The 21,823-nt window shown below is 37.0% G+C and overlaps 1 protein-coding gene and 2 non-coding genes across 3 annotated transcripts; all 3 read left to right on the top strand.

Moving 5' to 3' along the window:
• Window positions 1–8,199: 8,199 nt before the first annotated feature.
• Window positions 8,200–19,360, top strand: CCT6A (chaperonin containing TCP1 subunit 6A). Its single transcript, XM_058164509.1, has 14 exons — window positions 8,200–8,398; window positions 10,297–10,360; window positions 11,493–11,627; window positions 12,387–12,560; window positions 12,705–12,808; window positions 13,362–13,472; window positions 13,879–14,038; window positions 14,476–14,558; window positions 15,060–15,156; window positions 15,518–15,665; window positions 16,787–16,920; window positions 17,152–17,254; window positions 18,657–18,729; window positions 19,046–19,360. Exons 1-14 carry the CDS (start codon window positions 8,265–8,267, stop codon window positions 19,116–19,118), a joined length of 1,593 nt encoding a protein of 530 aa, XP_058020492.1. The 5' UTR covers window positions 8,200–8,264; the 3' UTR covers window positions 19,119–19,360.
• On the top strand, window positions 11,915–12,046 carry LOC131189392 (small nucleolar RNA SNORA22). The gene has a single exon (XR_009153006.1). It is a non-coding gene; the product is annotated as a small nucleolar RNA SNORA22 (small nucleolar RNA).
• Window positions 13,120–13,254, top strand: LOC131189389 (small nucleolar RNA SNORA15). The gene has a single exon (XR_009153003.1). It is a non-coding gene; the product is annotated as a small nucleolar RNA SNORA15 (small nucleolar RNA).
• Window positions 19,361–21,823: the final 2,463 nt, after the last annotated feature.

Raw genomic sequence — 21,823 nt, 5'->3', positions numbered from 1 at the left:
GTGACTCTGTCTCCATCTGCTGCTGGTGCTACTGCGAGCCTCCCATGAGCCAGGTAGCCACACAGCAGGTCTGGATTGCCTGTCTCCCCCCCACCTCTGCCTCTGTGGTCAGACTTATCTACACTGTGCCAAGGGGTCGGCGGGCTGTGGCTGCTGCCGGACATAGTCGGCCCCTGCGTGTTCGTCACCTCTTGTGCTGGCCAAGCCCATTCCCCTGGGCTTATTTTGGAGGTAGGGCTTATATTAGGCCAAAAAGTCAGGCTAGGGCTTATTTTTGGGAAAACATGGTATGTGGAGATAAGAAAAGTGGACAACCTTGAGGCTGTTTTTGCATTTATCCAGTAAACGTACCAAGAACCAAAAAGAATATTTCTTCCAAGAGTCTGTTAAAAAATCATTGAATACAAAAACCATAGTATGCAAATAGAAACAATGCAAAGTAGTAAATTTGAAAATTTGGAAACTAAGCTAGAATACAAGCTTCATTTACCTGTTTCCTTTTTTCTTAAAGCACATCACACTATGAAAAGGGCCCAATGCAGTTCTAAGTTCCAAACATCTGAAAAATGGAAAATCTGGATGACTTTCTCAAAAGAAATTACAATATATATTACTCACAATATGTAAGGAATTCTAAAAGTTTTATAAACCAGTAACCCCCAACCTTTTGGGCATCAAAGACCAGTTCTTTGGAGAGAAGTTTTTCCGTGGACCAGAGGGGGAGTGGTTTTGCATACTGCCTGCATCCTGTGGATGGGGCTTTGCTTATTTGTACAGACCAGTTTCTGGCATGCCACAGACCAGTGCTGATCCAAGGATCCCATAGTAGTTTAATTAAGAGATGACAAGGGCATGAGTGACAGTCTTTGGTGCATCCTCCACAGGAGTTCAATCCTATCAGACACAAAGTCTGAGCAAGTCCAGAATCAATAAGTTTCTGAATGAGGAATCCCTCCATCTTGTCTGGGTTGAGTCTAATCTTTTACATCCAAACTCTGATAGCCTCCAGATATCAGGTCATGACTTCTACTGAATCTCCCAATAGGCCCAGGGTAGAGCTGTGTAACAAGCATACATATTGTACATAAGTACTGCATATTGATGATACAGTGCTTAATCCCAAACTGATTGATTACTTTTCTCAACCGTTTCCTAAAGTTACCCATTCCAAGATATGACACAGGACTTAACCAAGAGAAATTCCATAAAGAACATATTCTGTAATCCTGTAACTGTTCTTGGAGCAAATTCTCACAATTACCAACATTTGGCTCCATTTGCAACACTCTGCCCTATTTTTCAACCCTCACAAGCAATCCAGAAAGATACTGTGGTTGATACTATCAAAAGCTGCTAAAGGATCTAGAACAGGCGTGTCAAACTGGTGGCCCGTGGGCCACCCCCACTCCGACTCCACAGAGGCAAGAAATGTCACGATACGTCCCGATTCAGCCCATGACGCGATCGAGTTTGACACCCACGATCTAGAAGGACAAGAATAACCTCACTCCCTCCATTCAGGTCTTGCCATACATAAGTCATCCATCAGACCAACCAATGCTGTTTCCTCCCTTGACCAAGTCCGAACCCAATTGCCAGGGGTATAGATTATCTGTATTCTCCAGAGCCCTTAAAAATTGTAGCCCCATCATTTTTTCAATAACCTTCCCCAGGAAGAAATAATTAGAAGACAATAGTTGTCCAATTTTATTCAATCAGGTCTCCTGAGAAGCAGGTGAAGCCATGCACCAGCCTCTACCACCTCCCATTTCCTCAAAGAAGCATTGACTATATCCTGCATCACTAGCCAGATAGGCATGGATCTGATCTACAGCTGGCTGAGTTAAAATTGCAGAGGATTGTATCCATTTCCTTAGGATCTACAGGATAAAAAAAAATCTGTTCTTTCTATAGATTCAGCAGAGATGAAATTATGCTTCATTGTCTTTATTATTACAGAGTAAGCTCAAAGCTAAGTTTTAATTCATATCTGGTCACATTTGCCTCTTGTTTTATCCCAAGCATTGGTGCAGGCATCTCTTCAGTCATTTCATTTCCCAGAGGCCCTCACTGAATCACTAGGCTACATAGGATTGCTCTGGGGTAAGCTTATCAAATGCCCTAGCACTTCTTCTTCTTTTTTTTTTATAAATAATTTTTATTTCCATTTTCCAACATCATATTTATGTACAAACTATTATCCATCATTAACCATTAATTTTTATTTATTACTGATTCAGGCCTGTCCGATTGCCACTTCCTTTCTTCACAACCTCCCTCTCTATTTATTTATTTATTTATTTAATCATATTTATATACCGCCCTATCTCCCGAAGGACTCAGGGCGGTTCACAGGCACTTAAAAACACATAAATACAATATAAAAACAATTAAAAAACTTATTCTATAAGCCCGTTAATTAAAATATAAAGATAAAACCCAATTAAAACCCATAAATTTAAAATCTAGCTCAGTCCTGCACAATTAAATAAGTATGTTTTAAGCCCGCGGCGGAAGGTCCGAAGGTCCGGAAGCTGACGAAGTCCGGGGGGTAGTTCGTTCCAGAGGGTGGGAGCCCCCACAGAGAAGGCCCTTCCCCTGGGCGTCGCCAGACGACATTGCCTCACTGACGGCACCCTGAGGAGACCCTCTCTATGAGAGCGCACGGGTCGGTGAGAGGTATTCGGTAGCAGTAGGCGGTCCCGTAAATAACCCGGCCCAATGCCATGGAGCACTTTAAAGGTGGTCACCAAAACCTTGAAGCGCACCCGGAAGGCCACAGGTAGCCAGTGCAGTCTGCGCAGGATGGGTGTTATGCGGGAGCCACGAGGGGCTCCATCTATCACCCGCGCAGCCGCATTCTGGACTAACTGTAGCCTCCGGATGCCCTTCAAGGGGAGCCCCATGTAGAGAGCATTGCAGTAATCCAGGCGAGACGTCACGAGTGCGTGAGTGACCGTGCATAGGGCATCCCGGTCCAGAAAGGGGCGCAACTGGCGTACCAGGCGAACCTGGTAGAACGCTCTCCTGGAGACGGCCGACAAATGATCTTCTAGAGACAGCCGTTCATCCAGGAGGACGCCTAAGTTGCGAACCCTCTCCATCGGGGCCAATGACTCGCCACCGATGGTCAGCCGCGGATTTAGCTGACTGTACCGGGATGCCGGCATCCACAGCCACTCTGTCTTGGCGGGATTGAGCTTGAGCCTGTTTCTCCCCATCCAGACCCGTACGGCCTCCAGACACCGGGACAGCACTTCGATAGCTTCGTTGGGGTGGTCCGGTGTACCCTCTACTACTTTCACATTCTTCATCTCCTTCACTTTACTACTTCCTCTCCTCCTTCTCCACTCCTCCCTTCTTCCACCCTATCTAACCTTCTTATTCCCCTCCTCCTTCTCTACTCTTTCCTACCTACTTTCTTCCCTCCTTCTACTCCTCTCTCCTTTTCTTTCTGAAATGGCAGTCGAGCATCCCCAATATCATTTAATTTTTTTTAATTTCATATCTTCAAAAATTACTGTACATTAATAATCAATCCATGTATCATTTTCCCTTTCCCTTTCCCCTCCCCCGACTTCCCAGAGCAAATACCGGGTATTATGACCAACAATCACAAGCTAAAGTATACAAAATATACATAACCTCCCACCTTTAAAAATTTAAAACTTTAGATCCCCTCACAATAAAAATAAAAAGATAGGAAAGAATAATAAAAAGAAAAAAAGAAAAGAAGCAATACCAACTTCACATATTACTTCTTCTTACAGTCCATTTTTAAAATTAATCCATCTTCTCAAATTCAATTTTTTTTTCCACTTGTATATTCCTTCAAATTTCGTAAATCCATTTCTCAAATTACAGTCCATCTTCTCGAACTCAAATTTTTATCACTTATATATTTCTTCAATTGCCATAACATTTAATGTCCGTTCTTCTTACAGTCCATTTTAAAAATTAGTCCATCTTCTAAAGTTCAAAATTTTTTTTCCACCCACTTGTATATTCCTTCAAATTTTATAAGTCCATTTCTTAAATTACAATCCAGCTTCTCAAATTCAAATTTTCATCACTTATATATTTCTTCAATTGTCATAAGATTTAATATCCAATCTTCCAATACTACTCCATCAATCAAATATCATTTCGAATAAAATCTCTCAAATATAATATTTCCAGCTTAACTTCATAACTTTTACTATCTATAAACGTGTCAATTAAAACAAATAATAATTTAAACTACATCCACATTATCTAAATTCATAAATTTCACTTTCCATCCTTCACAATTAAATAATATCATCCCATAGATTTATACCATACAAATAACAAATAACAAAAATCCTATAATTTATATCCTAAACAAATCAATTCCAAAAATTAACCATAATCATCATATTCACATCTTAAACATTCCTCCCCTCTCCCATTCTATTTTCCATCATTTCCAAACCAATTAACTTAGCATCTAACAACAAAGGATTCCCACTCTTTAAAACATTAATATAAAAATGTCTCGCTTTCATAACTGAATTAAGAAAATACTTTCTGCCTCTAAAATTCACTGACAAACCCATTGGAACTTCCCATCTAAAATATATCTGATGTTTCTTAAACTCATCCACTAAAAAGCAAATTGTCTTTTAAAAATATAACTTAATAACGGACAAAAAAAAAAAATTCAAAAAGAGAAATTCAAAAAACTTTTCTTCTAAATCACTATAATCCCAAAGAAGAAGAAAAAATATAAATCATAAAATTCTCGTTTCTTCCATTTAGTCAGTATCTTCCTATATATTTCTTCAATTGTCATAAGATTTAATATCCAATCTTCCAATACTACTCCATCAATCAAATATCATTTCGAATAAAATCTCTCAAATATAATATTTCCAGCTTAACTTCATAACTTTTACTATCTATAAACGTGTCAATTAAAACAAATAATAATTTAAACTACATCCACATTATCTAAATTCATAAATTTCACTTTCCATCCTTCACAATTAAATAATATCATCCCATAGATTTATACCATACAAATAACAAATAACAAAAATCCTATAATTTATATCCTAAACAAATCAATTCCAAAAATTAACCATAATCATCATATTCACATCTTAAACATTCCTCCCCTCTCCCATTCTATTTTCCATCATTTCCAAACCAATTAACTTAGCATCTAACAACAAAGGATTCCCACTCTTTAAAACATTAATATAAAAATGTCTCGCTTTCATAACTGAATTAAGAAAATACTTTCTGCCTCTAAAATTCACTGACAAACCCATTGGAACTTCACATCTAAAATATATCTGATGTTTCTTAAACTCATCCACTAAAAAAGCAAATTGTCTTTTAAAAATATAACTTAATAACGGACAAAAAAAAAAAATTCAAAAAGAGAAATTCAAAAAACTTTTCTTCTAAATCACTATAATCCCAAAGAAGAAGAAAAAATATAAATCATAAAATTCTCGTTTCTTCCATTTAGTCAGTATCTTCCTATATATTTTCTAATTCGACACTAGCTGTTAATAAGCATTTCTTTAACTTTTGTTTCCAGTACACACATTCCACAAAACCGCCATTTGCTTTCTTCTCTCCTATCTTCGCAACAAATATATCCTCAGGGGCTTGCAGTCTTCTTACAAACAAGTGCTAGAACTCCAGTTTCTGCTCCGTCCACGTTACAATCCATCATAAATCAATTCCTGCCATGGAAATTGGACGCTATGTTTCGTCTGCCATAAAAGGCAGATGCCTTCCCCAGCCAGGAGCTTATCAGGCTATGGAAGGAGAACTCCCCGCAAGCCTCAGAAGCTTCTGTGGCTATATTTGGGTGTCTCAACTTCAGCCTGAATGCTCATCTCTCTCTCTTTGCCCGAGGGAAGAGATTTCCAAGCTGTTGGACCAGATTTACGATGTCCTGACAGCTTTACAGACTAGGGAGTTAGCAGCCTAATCAAAGCTGCTTCTCAACAGAGCGGAGCCATACTGGAAGTCGCCCCCTAGCACTTCTGTATTCCAGAGATCAATAAGATAGCCAAAGGAGTCCTGACCAAAAGCAAAAATGTCATTAGATAAACTTGCTGCGTCCATCAGATAGCTGGGAAAAATAAGCCCCTCCTCCCAGGCAGGTCTAGTTAACCTTAAAAGATCACAAGTATAGTATAGCCTTTATTGTCATTATAGAATAGAATAGAATAGAATTTTTATTGGCCAAGTGTGATTGGACACACAAGGAATTTGTCTTGGTGCATATGCTCTCAGTGTACATAAAAGAAAAGATACGTTCATCAAGGTACAACATTTACAACACAATTGATGGTCAATATATCAATATAAATCATAAGGATTGCCAGCAACGAGTTATAGTCATACAGTCATAAATGGAAAGAGATTGGTGATGGGAACTATGGGAAGATTAATAATAATGCAGATTCAGTAAATAGTTTGACAGTGTTGATGGAATTATTTGTTTAGCAGAGTGATGGCCTTCGGGAAAAAACTGTTCTTGTGTCTAGTTGTTCTGGTGTGCAGTGCTCTATAGCGTCGTTTTGAGGGTAGGAGTTGAAATAGTTTATGTCCAGGATGCGAGGGGTCTGTAAATATTTTCACGGCCCTCTTCTTCATTCGTGCAGTATACAGGTCCTCAATGGAAGGCAGGTTGGTAGCAATTATTTTTTCTGCAGTTCTAATTATCCTCTGAAGTCTGTGTTTTTCTTGTTGGGTTGCAGAACCGAACCAGACAGTTATAGAGGTGCAAATGACAGGCTCAATAATTCCTCTGTATATTTCTTATATATCATGTATACAACGATACATGTTTTAGCCTCATTCAAGAGAATGATCTGCCATAAAAATGAATTGATGTAAAAGCCTCCCCACAAAGGAAATCACAACACATCTATTCCAAGGTGAATATGGTCTTTCATGTTAGTTAGGCCACTGATGGGGATGGGACCATAATTGTCATGACAGCCATGAAACCCTAGACTGCCTCTGATTTCAGAGATGGAAGATTGAAATCACCCAGTACAGGTAGTCCTCAATTTATGACCCCAATTGAGCCCAAAAATCTGTAAGTGAAACATTAGTTAAGTGAGTTTTGATCCATTTTACGACTTTTCTTGCCATAGTTAAGTGAATCACCACAGTTGGTGTTAGCAACCCGGTTGTTAAGTGAATCTGGCTTCCCCATTGACTTTGCTGGTCAGAAGGTCGCAAAAGGGGATCACATGACCTTGGGACACAGCAACCATCATAAATATGAACCAGTTGCCAAGTATCTGAATTTTGATCATATGACCTTGGGGTCATAAGTGTGGAAAATGGTCATAAATCACTTTTTTCAGTGCTGTTGTAACTTTGAAGTCACTAAACCAACTTTTCTAAATTGAGGACTACCTGTACTAGCAATCTAAGCCACAACACCCTGCCATGAGATTAAGCACCTGATAAAGCACTTGGAAGAATGTTAGGATTGCCATCCCTAGCCTGTTCCTTTGACCCCAAGTCTTGAGCATGTATTTATTAGAACTAACAAAAGAGAATTTTAAAAACAAAACTCAAATATTAGGATTTCTGACTTCTCTATTTGTTCTGAGGAATATGGCATAATTAATGTTTCCTACTATATGTGTTAAACTGTTAGGAAAACATTGCAAATAATTTGATATTAGGGGTCAGATTTCAAATGACAGGAAGAGTGGGATTATTTTAAATATAGGACACTCCTATATTTGTTCATTGTTTTGATTTTATTCCTCAGTCCCCGAGAGTTCAGGGCAGAATCCCAAAATCTGAGATTTAAAGGAGCAATGTAACAGTGCTTTTATGCGTGTGGGTGCATGTGTGCATTCATAAACTTATTAAGCAATCCAGAGAGCAAAATGTTTTTTAAACAATAGCTTAATCAGATTATATAGTAATATGTTAAAGTTCTATGAATATTCCACACTTAAACCCACCACCATTTTGCATAGCAACTGCCACCAACCGCCACCCTAGCCGTTATATCAGGCAGCCCAGTGGACTCCTGAGCGAAGCAACTATTTGACCAATGGAATGAAAGGCGGGCTTTCAGAGGACCAATAGCACCCCAAGTGCTCAGGCCTTGATATAGACTATTCTAGAATGAAAGCGGCTGTGACGTCTCTAGGCCCGCCCCTCGTTTCGTCAGACCTGGGTTGAGTCAGGCGGGAGCGTGCGTACGCTCGTTCCTTTCTTTTTTTCTCCTCCAGAAGTAGCCGGGAGCGATGGCGGTGAAGGCGCTCAACCCCAAAGCTGAGGTAGCGCGGGCTCAAGCAGCCCTGGCGGTCAATATCAGCGCCGCGCGGGGCCTGCAGGATGTGCTGAGGACCAATCTCGGGCCCAAAGGAACCATGAAAATGTAAGGCGGGGGGGAGAAGAGGGGGGGGGCTCGTTATGGGAGCTGAAGGTTAAGAGGAGAGGCGTGGCGACGCCTTAGCCCCACCCACCCACATGGCGTTCGAGGCCGGAAGCCGCGACGTGAACGCGTGCGCAAAACAGCCTCGAAAGAGCCCCGAATCCACCTACCGATATGCGCCTTTCCACAGCGTTAGGCAATGAAAATTTCTTCTATAAAAATTGAAAGGATCAGGCAGTACCAGTAGTGGCATCTATTTTAAAAAAATACATGCAGAGAGACAGCAAATATGCCTTTACAGGGCGTGTAATTAGTTAAAAAGCATTGGGCGGTACGATAAACTTCCAGATCGGTATAAAATACTTACATTTTCTGCCTTAGACAATTTCGAGTGATTACAAATAAAGCTTACTTCATTTTAACTCTACGCAATTTGTTAGGAATCTTTATTCAATGTACATCCTACCTTTTGTACTGCAGTTAGAGGTGCCATGCGTAGTCCGCCCTCCTCCTGTTTGTCCCCACAGTAGCCAACCCATGAGATTGGGTTGGGCTTAGAGAAACCACAAGTGGCTCAAAATCACATGTGAGCTTCTGTGGCTGGAGGTGAACTAGGACCTGTATTTTACTGGTCCAACCCCACTGGCTCTCTAAATTAGGCTTTGAGCATAAAATTATCCCATCAGCTAATTAGTTTTGTACAAGTCAGAATTTGAAACATACTGATTGAACCCAATTGTCTTACCTTTGGGGGTGGGTGGGTTACAACTTCTGTTCGTCCACCATCACAGGTGGAGCACTGTTAGCATGTACTTGGCTTAATTATCAATGCATGGTGTCAGCTGAATGAAAGCATGGCAGGTTTGATTGGCCAGATCTTAGTCTGAGGCAATGTCATAGTTTTATAATTGTACCTCTCCCAAAATTAGCTCTCTTACACAACTCCAAAGTACTGAAGTTGTTATGCCATCTCCATCTGGTTGCTGTAACTAGCTGGAGGAGATAGCATTAGAAGAATATTCCCTTGATTAATAGGATAGTTCCAGAATTGAAAGTAGAAAAGAGCCTTGGTGGTGATGGTGCCCACTTAACATTTCTGTTACGTAAGTTTTTCTTTCACACTGATTGCATTATTTTATTGGCCAAGCCCCAAACTACTTTGGCTAAGTCCCCATCTCTTTTTTTTCCTCTAAAGAGAAAGTCAGGACTTATGGGATGCATGCCAAACAATCACATTGAGGGTGGCAATGTGGGTCCTTTACACAAGTAGTCCTTGACATATTACCACAATTAACTGCAAAATTTATGTTGCTAAGAGAGACATTTTTGTGACTTTTCTTGGGACAATTGTTAAGTGAAATCACTGCAGTTGTTAAATTAGAAATTCTGTTAAATGAATCTGGCTTCCCCATTGACTTTGCTTGTCAGAAGGTTGCAAAAGTTGATCACATAACCCAGAAAAACTGCAAAAAACATAAATATGAGTCATTTGCCAAGCATCTGAATTTTGATCATATGACCATGGGGATGCTGCAACGATCATGTGAAAAACAGTTATAAGTCACTTTTTTCAGTACAGTTGTAACTTTGAATAGTCACTAAACGAACTTGTAAGTTGAGGACTACCTGTAATGATATCCTTCATTTCAAATTATGATGATTGGGTTAAGATATTTATTAATAGGACTTTCCTGAATGATATTTATGATGAGTCCAAAAAAGGAAACATAATTTGCTTTGAAATGTCATCTCTTTTTGCAAAACTATTGACTCATCCTTTGTACTATGATACTGTAAGGATAGTGATATTAGTAAATTAAATTTGTGAGGTCCTTTTGCCCAAACACTTGGAAAAGGAACTGGGATTGAGGATTGATGGCTTTGCTTTCTGTTTTCCATAGGCTTGTATCTGGTGCTGGTGATATCAAGCTTACCAAAGATGGCAATGTCCTGCTTCATGAGATGGTATGCTTTCCCTTCCCTTCCAAGAACATAGTTTTAAAATATCAAGTCATACAATACCTTCTAGAACTTTTATTTACATGTAGAAAAGAAGCATGCAACTAGATCTTACTAGGTGAAAACTATTGGTGATACAGTGTGTCTAAAAGTTTTACTAAAAATCTTATCTCAAAGTTACTGATGATTTTATATTTTGTTTCAGCACAAAATGCTGTGTTTTGTTCAAATTGTGTAACAATAGTCTCAAAGGATCTGTTGGTCAAAGCATAAGCTTCTCTCTGCTTTTATGGTTCAAAGATTAGAATATATACATTGCCAGTGTTACTTTGGATTGTTTCTTCAAGTAATTAAATTGATAACAAAGCATAATAGTAAAAGGAGGAAGAATGTATTCATTTTTTATTTGATTTCTATGGGTGCCCATCTCAACAAATGACTGTGGGTGATATACATCATAAAGCGTAAAAAGAAATATATATGGTTCATGTTGAGTGAAACTATTGCCATAGATGTTAATATAGTTAAGAAAGACCTAATACATTTGGGACCCCAGGTACATATTCAAGTATTCACAGCCTTATGAATGGCCAGCAGGTATGCGGTCATCTTGATCTATGAAGGGAGACTGTTCCAGAGGGCAGAGACTAAGGCAGAGAAATGACATTCCTGGCCCGCAGGCCCCATAATATGCCCAACCTAACCTGCATCAAATTGGATGGGTAAAAATGTCTGGGAGAGGACAGTCTCTTAGCTAGCTTGGTTTCAAGCCATGAAGGGTTTTAAATACGATAATCAGCACCTTGAATTGCACCCAGAAGCACACTGGCAACAGTACAACTCATATTGCAATGTAGCGTTATATCAGTTGATAATCTGACACACTTTACTTAACTACTTGGGCAGCTTCCTTGTGCATCTTTTTATTTGCTTTCTGTGGCCACCCACCTCAACAAGACACTCTGGGTGGTATACATCATACAGAATAAAAACAAATAAAAGCTTGGAGTTTTTGAATGCTCTTCCTGGGGAACCCCATGTAGAGCATATTGCAGTAATCCAGACAAGAGGTCATGGGTGACTAAGCAAAGGAATGACATTTTGATGATACTCTTTTTGCTCTCTTTGCATTCATCAGCAAATCCAACATCCAACAGCTTCCTTGATAGCCAAAGTAGCAACAGCACAAGATGACATCACTGGTGATGGGACTACTTCTAATGTCCTTATAATTGGTGAGCTGCTCAAGCAGGCAGATCTTTATATTTCAGAGGTATGTGACAGTGTTATGTACTTGTAATCTGCATGAGGATATCTTCAGTTTGCTTTCAGATTTAAATAAAGCTGAGTGAGAAATTATTGTTGTTGCTATTAGTTGCACCATCCCTATTTTGCTAAATCAAAGTGAGTATCCATAAACTAGATTAAAATTTCAATCTTTGTAACATGTTTAACAAATTAATTTTATTTTTCCTGTGGCTCTGAACTTCTGTCTATTCAGATTAGGGGTGGTATATAATTGAGTTTTGACCACAGTATGTGAGAAATTTCTTGAGTCTGTTGCACAGTGAACACCCAAATGAGCTCCGTAGTTCCTTTGGCATAATTCTGTGCAAGAATAAACTGTACTTTAACCTCTGCATTGAAAGGACTGCTTTTCCTTTTACATGTATTCAAAAGGACAGTACAAAGTGTCTTCATGCGCAGCCTCCGATCATCTAAAAAAGTTAAAATAGTTTTCCCTGAAATCACTTGATTGTTGCGTAGGCAGATTTTCCATTGTTTTCTTTTCTCACAAACTTTACCATTAATAATAATGTCATAATATCAAATGTATATGCCATTCAAGTCACAAGGACTGGGCAGCTTCAGTATCTGTTCCACAGGTTTAAAGTATGTTTGCAGAGGGTTTCTTTTTTATAATAAAAGGAAATTGCTTGTGGAAACTGATCGCTTGATTTTTGCCTATAACCAGAGTATGGAATTGTATATGTATGCGTGGTTTTTTTAAAAATCGTTTGTTTGGTATTAGGGGTTACATCCTCGATTAGTTACAGAAGGATTTGAAGCTGCAAAAGAAAAAGCTCTTCAGGTCCTGGAGCAGGTCAAAGTAGCAAAGGAAATGGACAGGGAAATACTCCTAGATGTTGCTAGAACTTCCCTCCGCACAAAGGTCCATACTGAGCTTGCTGATATCTTAACTGAGGTGAGTTTTATGGATTTGTGTTATCCAAAAATAAATTCTATATAATTCCCATATTTAAAGTGAAGTGGATCCCTGGAGGAGGGATAGTTGAGTTGCTAAATTCTGGAATTCTGTTTGATGAGGCTTGTTCTCTTTTCTTTAAAGGCTGTAGTCGATTCGATTCTGGCAATCAAAAAACCAAATGAGCCAATAGATCTTTATATGGTTGAAATAATGGAGATGAAGCACAAATCTGAAACAGACACAACGTAGGTATAAGATAAATGGGCTCTGTTCCCAAAGCCTTGAAACATATCAGTCTTACATTTTCCTTCTGGCGGAATCATCACTGTTCCACATCATGCTCCAGATATTGGATCTTGTGGAATTCTGTGCCAGCATGACAGAGAATTGTGGGAGTTACTGTTCAACATTGTGGGCTTTAGGGTGGAAGATATACTACACTGTTTCAGCTTTATAATATCTGATAAATAAGGATACATAGTTATTATCTTTTATTCTGAACTGTTAAAGGGGTTGAAGCCAAAGTTTCGTAAGTGTGAAGTACTTAGAACCGAGGGCATGGGTGAATTCTGCATTGGCTTTTGCAATGGCTAATGGAGTCAGACACCATGCAAGAATAAAATTTGCCTCAGATTTATCTAGTGACATGCTGTGCTAAAGCAGTATGCTTGGAGCTGAAAGGGATACACAACAAAGTTGTTCCTAGGAGTCCTATTTTTAGCATGAAATGCATGAGACTAGAAGGGATAAACAATTGAAACTAACCTCTTAAAAAGCTATTTTAAATATCTTTTACAGCCTAATAAAAGGACTTGTCCTGGACCATGGCGCTCGTCATCCTGACATGAAGAAGAGGCTTGAAGATGCTTACATCCTTATTTGCAATGTGTCACTAGAATATGAAAAAACGTATGTATACATTAGAACTTACAGCACTAATTGGGACTTGCAAACTGAGCTGGTTTAATCCTACATTTGTGGAGTTTGGTATTTGGTTTATAGGATCTTCTTGGTTGAAATCCTCTATTTCTGGTGTCAATTACTTCTGACTGCCCTTACCTTCACCTATATGTTTACTGGGAAAGCAAATCAGGCCAGATCTGGTTAGTACTTGAATGGGAGACACCACTTACTGCTTAGATGATATGCTAGACTTGGGAGATGAAAAAAATCCTGGAACGTGACAATAGGAAACTATTTCTGTATAGTTGCCAAGAAAACTGCCTGTCCATGTAGTTAAGTTTGACCCAAGGGTTATGTTACTTTTTATGTTTCCTGTCTATCTTAAATTCTGACAACATTTTTTCCCCCCCAGAGAGGTGAATTCTGGATTCTTTTATAAGAGCGCAGAAGAAAGAGAAAAGCTTGTTAAAGCAGAAAGACAGTTCATTGAAGAAAGAGTGAATAAAATCATAGAGTTGAAAAATTCAGTTGTTGGGGATTCAAATAAAGGTTTTATTGTCATCAACCAAAAGGTAAGAGAAGGGCTTGGTACTGATTGAGATGGTTGCCTAAGAAATGGGTCTATAACACAAAATGGGCCAAGTAGAATGAAACATTGTTTTACTTGCCTCCTATTTAGCAGACTTTAGGTGCATTGGACAAAATTTTTATCCAGATTTTGTTGATCCATTTTATCAGAAGTGGGCAATTTGTGCAAATGGCTATTTGTCAACATTTGTTACTTGTGTTATTGTAAATGATCCAGAACCTCTGGGAGTCAGATGACATTTTATTATGCAAATAACATAAGCTGATAATAAATTCATCATTAACAGACATTTGACTATTATAGGAACCCCAGTGGTCCATTAAATCATGGTATTGCATCTTTTCTGTATTTAATTTTTCAGTATAAGCTTTATTTAAACCCAAATAGATCTGCTTATTGTATGGTCTTCTGTATTTTCAGGGGATTGATCCTTTCTCCCTGGATGCACTTGCAAAAGAAGGGATAGTAGCACTGCGCAGAGCAAAGCGAAGGAATATGGAGAGGTCAGTTTCTGCAAGAACCTGGGGACTGCCTTGGGCTGACACTGCTATTTGTTTTCCTTTGAAAATGTTTAGCCGGTAATACAGCATCTTGTTGTAAATCAGAAAAGTGACATCCAAAGCTTTTGAGAGGAGTGGTCTTCTCTTACGTTAATTCTAATCCTAGATGTTTGGAAAACATTAGGAAATTTATAAACAATGTTTTCTTTAGAATTTATTCAAAATAAATTTAGAATATTGGTATAAATTAACCACTTTAATCACTTGGAATTGTTAGTATTACATAAAGATAGTCACATTTATATATATATTTTTTAGAACAAAGGGATTGCTTAACATTCTTGATTGCATTTAAAAATAGGAGCAGGTATTGCCACCAGCCTAAGTCCTGGTTCACTGAATAAATCACAGTTGGGTTCACAACTTGCCAAGCCAAATCAAGCAAACTGCAGTATGTGAACACAGACTATAACAAAAATATCCAAGCATATTCTTTATGTTCAGGTTAACCCTTGCCTGTGGAGGTGTTGCTATGAATTCTGTAGATGACCTCTCCATTGACTGCCTGGGACATGCAGGTCTTGTCTATGAATATACCTTGGTGAGTTTGATTTTTAAAGTATGTAATTCTTTTCAGTTTGATTTCTGTGGCAAGCATAATTACCTAACTTCAATAGTGTTATGTTATTCATCAGCTAAGTGAGTAGATGGATGGTGGAAGAACATGTTCATAGCATTAGAGCTTCTCTTTGAGGGTGGTGAGTGATTTAGAAATATGCTAAATTAATCTTGGAATTCTTAGATATTACTCAATAGAACAAACTCAGAGCTTTTTAAAAAACAGATAAAAATAGGCGTAGTAATAAGAATATACTGTACTGTTCAAACCTATAGAAAACCAAATATATATCACATAGCATTTATGATCCTTAAATAGTGTCTGAATTGTTCTCTGTGCACAGGGTGAAGAGAAATACACTTTTATTGAGAAGTGTGAAAACCCTCGTTCTGTGACACTGTTGATCAAGGGACCGAATAAGCACACATTGACACAGATCAAGGATGCTGTAAGAGATGGACTGCGTGCTGTCAAAAATGCCATTGAGGATGGTGAGTCTGGGTTAGAAGCATTTCATATTTTAGAAGCCTCAGGATAGCCAATCGATTAAATGAAGTTTTATTTTAATATTACTTCAATTACTATATTTGATTAATAGCACTTTGAAAATTCACTTTTATCAAAAAGAGGAGTAGCTTGAAGTAGTATACATAGTGCTCCCTTCTCTGATTTTTCCAACAAAAGCAAATGGTTAGGGGCAGATTAGACTGACTAGAAAGCTTTTTTGTCTGTAGATTTGAATCTGCATCTCTCTGATCTTTAATCTTCGCATCTTGCAGTTGCCTATGTTGGTTCACTAATTTTACTTTGGAGAATACAGTGCAATTAAAACTTCATGAATGTTGCTGCTTAAGATGAGTCTCAAATAAGGGAAATTGTATTTGCAGGAAATTATATTTTAAAATTACAGTTCAGCATTCTTCATATTTCAAGGTTTTCTTGTGGATAAAATTTTTTGCTTCAGGATACTTTAGTGTTGCTACATTTAGATAAGCCCAGTAGTACCTCCTGTGTGCAATTGATGTGTTTTGGCTATGTGAGTACCAATATAATTGAGATTGTGGTGATGGCTAACAAAACAATATAAATTCTCTCATAAAATAGAACTATCTCACCAGCTCTGGTTTCTAGTAGTGCCTGTGCTAGTATAGCTAAGCCATCTTGAATGAACATAGGTGTTGCAACTTACAATACACTGCTAAGGCAATTATAACCAACCCTAACCCTTTCTTTTCTAAACTGAAGCATAATAATGCACTAAAACTTCAGGTTAATGAGTTTCAATATTTTAAAATAATTATAAGTAGTTACTATTGTCCTACCTTTCAACTGAAAACTATTGTAAAGGTACATAAATGTATAGTGGGAGGAAGGAATGAAGGTAAAATAAGACTTTACCAAATAGATGATTGTACAAACATCAGAGGCATACAGCATGTGTTGAGTTTGAAAGATTTCCAGACTTAAAATTCTTCCTTTAAGAAGACTTGAGAACTCCCAAAAGCTTTATATTTAAGAAATAGGGTTACCTTTTTAAAACACTATTTCCTTGAATGTCTGTTCTGCATTTTGTTGCAGGATTAATGTTAACAAATGATTTTTTATTTTCCAGGCTGTGTAGTTCCAGGTGCTGGAGCCCTGGAGGTGGCAATAGCTGATGCCCTTGTGAAACATAAGCCCAGTGTGAAAGGAAGAAGCCAGCTGGGGGTTCAGGCATTTGCTGATGCATTGCTGATCATTCCTAAGGTAGGAAGCTTCTGGACAAAAACCTCTTAACAGCATTCTTGAGCTCTGTAGTTACCATCTACAAGACTTTCCAGCTGTCAGCAGAGATACAGGTGAAACGAAAATAAAAGGGGTGTGTGTCAGTCAGCTGTTAGTATACATTGGGCATTTATCTCCACTAAATACCAAATAGCTCATTTTTGACAGAGTGAACAATAGCAAATAATTATTTTTTCCCCTTTATTCTTATAGGTACTTGCTCAGAATGCTGGCTACGATCCTCAGGAAACACTAGTTAAAGTTCAAGCAGAATATGCTGAGTCGGGACAACTAGTGGGTGTGGACCTAAATTCTGGTGAGTTCAGATCAGTGGTTGGGACTAGCATGATTGACAGAGACTTACTTTGCAATTCCAAACTGCTGGGTATGTTATGGTCATCAAGGTTTTTCTTTTTACAAACTAAGCTAGCAGATGGGTGATGATTTTTGAAAATGACAGTTATTATAAACAAGTTCAGTTGCAAGGTTTATCCAGAAAACAATAGCACTAAACCAACACAAAGCTCTCAGGAGATTCTTGGTGCTGTCTGAGCTTGGTTTTCTTGCAGACATTTCTTTATGCAACTTAAATAACAGCAGCACTGATGATGTTACCTAGTTTGGGTAATGAAACATCTGCAAGAAAACAACCAAGCTCAGAGAGCACCAAGGGCCGCACAGTTCAACTCTGAGCTGCAAGCATTCTCCTTTATCAATGTTCTCATTTAGAATTTATTGAGGTGAAATAGTGATAAGGGTTGTACTTTTATTTGTGACAATTTAGCAATTACATAAACTTGTAACTGCTAAAGAGTTACAAATCTGAATATTGTAAAGAAGGCTTGGTCATGTTCCTAATAACCCAGGCAAGGGTAGGCTATAAACATTTGTTGTACATGTAATCCCTCAACTTAAATCACAATTGGGACTGAAATTAAGGTTGCTAAGAGATGCAGTCATTAAGCAGTTGACTGGACCCAGTTTTATGACTCATTTTTGTGTTATTTTAAGTCTCTGTTTTAATTTGTATATTGTATTGTTTTATAATCTGGCTGTACACCGCCCTGAGTCCTTCGGGAGAAGGGCGGTATAAAAATCTAAATAATAAATAAATAAATAAATAAATTTTTACCACAGTCATTAAGCGAATCACCAGTAGTTTCTTACCACAATCATTAAGCGAATCATATGGCTGTTAAGTGAATCACATTGTTGTAAAGTGAATATGATTTCCCCAATTTACGTATTGAAAACTGGCTGGGAAAGTTGCAGAATGCTCCCAAAGGAAACGGACAATTCATTTGCAGTTTCTAAACCATATTTAACTCGATAGCATAATTATGTATGTCTTTAGTTTCCAACCCAGTTTGCACAGAGGGTCCTTTATAAAACAAAATAATCCTGGCAGTCTATCAAAAGACAGAGGAACAGATATTATTGTTGCCTGGATTTTATTGGGGTTTATTTTATATTTTGTATTGTATTTTAAATTTAGGCTTTATTGAATAAGTTTTTTAAATAGTGTTTTTATTGTAATGTATTGTATTATTTTATCTGCCTGTTCACCGCCCTGAGTCCTTCGGGAGAAGGGTGGTATAAAAAGTAAATTATTATTATTATTATTATTATTATTATTATTATTATTATTATTATTATTATTATTATTATTATTATTATTATTATTATTATTTTAATGAACTTTCTCCTATGTCTTTCAGGTGAGCCAATGGTAGCAGGAGCAGCTGGAATCTGGGATAATTACAGTGTTAAAAAACAGTTGCTTCATTCTAGGTAATGTTTTATAGCTAACCATTTTTAAAAATGACCTCAGCCACATTTGGAATTGTATATAGAATTTACTTGACAATTAAGACCTGGTTGAGTATACTTTTTGCATAAATAAGTTGATATGTTTTTCCAGACTATTTTAATGGTAGTAACTAGATATGGGTCTGATATTTCAGGATTTTTGCTTTTAATGCAGGGGGAAAAAGCAAAAATGGCCATATGAACCTTCTTAAGGAATAAAAGAAAAAGGGCTGACTGTACTTTTACTAAATGAATGATAAATTGAGACCAATGAAATTTCTCTTCCTGTTTTCTCCAGCACTGTTATTGCTAGCAACATTCTCTTGGTTGATGAAATTATGCGAGCTGGAATGTCATCTCTCAAAGGCTGAATCGGAAGACCTTGAGTGGAGAATCTCTACCAACGGTTTCCTGAATTCATGTTAACATCCCTTTTCCAACATGTAATTGAAAAATTATAGGAGAAAGAAAAGATTACCTTCAGGAATTTGGCCACTCACAAATTGAGATCTTTCATTTCTATAGAATCAATTACTATTTATTTTTTACATGCACTGAACAAATGCATCTGAAGTTACTGTCTTTCTACCCATTAAAGTTTTGCCCTCTTCTGGCTTGAGTGTTGTCTATTTTAATAATACTCATTGTTTATATCATTTTCTATAGTTTCCACTGTATTAAAAAGACCACCCTTTTTATGACCATGTAGTCCCTTCCTCATTATAAAAAGTTTATTTTTCCTTTTAAAACAAACATATTAATCATTCAGTGTGTCAACTGGGTAAATATTTTGTGTCGTATATATATTTGTTTACATTTCAGTTTAATATATCTCCTATTAAAACATTTTTCTTCTTGCTTTATATAATGTACCCCTTTTTATCCATACTCATTTTCTATCCAATGATAAAATTGCCCCCATATGTTATAATACTACATTCTTCCTTCCCTTTAATTGCTAATGTTAATTATTCATTTCTGCACATTCTAATATTTCTTAACTACTCCCTCTAGGGATGTTTTCCACTTTCCAATTTTGTGCAAATACAATTCTCGCTGCAGTTATTATTGAATAATCAAATACACATTTTCTTTACTAATTTTCTCAGATAAGATACCTAACAAAAACAGCTCCGGTTTTAAATCAATATGTTGCTGAGTCATTTTTTCTAACCAAATCTGAATTTTTGCCCAGTAGTTTCTTGCTTCTGCACAAGTCCACCGCAGATGATAATACGATCCTGGTGTCTGGTGGCATTTTCAGCATTTAGTTGATTTATCTTTAAACATTTTTTCGATCTTTCCGGTGACATGCCATCTATACAACATTTTATACAAATTCTCTTTATATGCTGTTGCCATTGTTAACTTACAGTTTCTTTCTGATAGTTGCTGCCATTTATCTAACACTACTGTGTATCCAAAAAAATTTGCCCATGCTATCGTTGTTTCTTTTACTTGTTGTTCTAATTTAATAGAAAGTAAGTAGCTATACAGTTTTTTAATCATTCTCTCATCTGTTCCTGTATCTCATCCAATTCTGTCATCTCCAAGTAAGAACCATATAACTGCATCTTTTTCATATTGATTATATTTGCAATTGTGTATACCACTCCATATCAATCCCTTTTTCTCCTAATTCTTATTTCATTTTCAATTCCCCCTTTTCTGATAAAATACCTATTTCTAATAATATTTTCCATGTTGATAATATTTGGATGCTTCCATTGTTGAAAGCTATATTGGTATTTTCAAATAGTGTTTTTCTCTAACTTTCTCCCATACTGTTGTTAAAGCATTTCTTACATAATGTCTTTGAAAATAACTATATATCTTATTCTTCCCATACCATAAAAAAGCATGCCACCACAGTTGTAGATTATGACCCTCTAATGTCAATAACCTTGTATTTCTTAATACAATCCATTATTTCATCCATGATATTTCTGCTTGGTAATACAGTTCCCAGTTTGGTAGTTCAAACTCTCCTCTGAGTCTTGCATCTTGTAACTTATATTTTCATTTTTCCCTTGTCATATAAATTTCATTACTGTTTTATTCAGATTTTCAAAATATTTTTTTTCTATTTTTATCAGTTGTTTGAAATAAAAACAACAATCTTGGTAATATATTCTTCCCATTAATGATAATTGTAAATTCTTCCATCTGTCTCAATTTGTCTTTTCAATTTAATAATTATCCTCCTTAATTGTAATACACTTTGCAGTTAACTGAATTCCTAAGTATCTTACTTTTTTAGTAATCTGAATATCTAATTTCTCTGTTAACTCCCTTTTCTGTTTCTCTCTGATATTTTTCACCAATATTTTCATTTTTTTCTTTATTGATTTTCAACCCTGCCACTTCTCCATATTCTTCAATTTTTTCTAATAATTTTGGCCCAACTGCTTGCGGTTCCTCTAAAATAAACATCTGCAAATGCCTGTAATTTATATAAGATAACCTCTTATCTCTTCATTTTGTCTTACAGTTCTATTTAATACCTCTAATGTCAACACAAACAATGGCGATAGAGGACAATCCCTGTCTAGTGGTTAAATAAAACAATTTCTAATCAATTCAGCAAACATCAAGGTCATTCTTGTCTTGTCCATTTAATTTATTCAGTTCATTGTCCTTTCAGTGGTGCCTCTAGATGGCACTGCAGTTTATTTTCACACAGAAAATAGAAAAAAGTTTTTTTCCCTTTTAAAAATAGTTCATTCAATCACTTAAATTTAGTTCAATTTCATTTGTTAGGATTTAAAAGTTTAAAAATACTCATCAGGCTTTCTGCTCTTACTTTCTTATTTTCCAGATCAATTCTGCTGGTTCATTTTCTTTCGTTTGGTCCTGCCCGCTTTCCTCGCTGCTGTATTGTCATAGGTAGTGAAGCTGACACAAGCCCACTCTCCCCTCCTCTCTTTTTGTCGCTTTATCCTCTTAGATGTTTCTAAGAGGTTATGAAAAGAAACTTGTATTTTTAAGAAAAGCAAGTATCTCACCCAGATGATCCATACTTTTACTTCCACGCTTCTGTTGTGGCTCAGCTTTGTAGCGACTCAATGGCCGCTTC

Source organism: Ahaetulla prasina, chromosome 1 (genome assembly GCF_028640845.1).
Source record: "Ahaetulla prasina isolate Xishuangbanna chromosome 1, ASM2864084v1, whole genome shotgun sequence".
Taxonomy (NCBI): domain Eukaryota; kingdom Metazoa; phylum Chordata; class Lepidosauria; order Squamata; family Colubridae; genus Ahaetulla; species Ahaetulla prasina.
The sequence above is the reverse complement of the archived record's forward strand: the minus strand, read 5'-3'. Positions and strand labels throughout refer to the sequence as shown.

Excerpts from the sequence above, each read along its gene's own strand:
- CCT6A (XM_058164509.1), top strand. The coding sequence starts at position 8,265 with ATGGCGGTGAAGGCGCTCAACCCCAAAGCTGAGGTAGCGCGGGCTCAA. Across the intron at positions 16,921-17,151 it reads CATTGCTGATCATTCCTAAG|GTACTTGCTCAGAATGCTGG; the intron begins GTAGGAAGCTTC and ends TTATTCTTATAG. Across the intron at positions 18,730-19,045 it reads AAACAGTTGCTTCATTCTAG|CACTGTTATTGCTAGCAACA; the intron begins GTAATGTTTTAT and ends TGTTTTCTCCAG.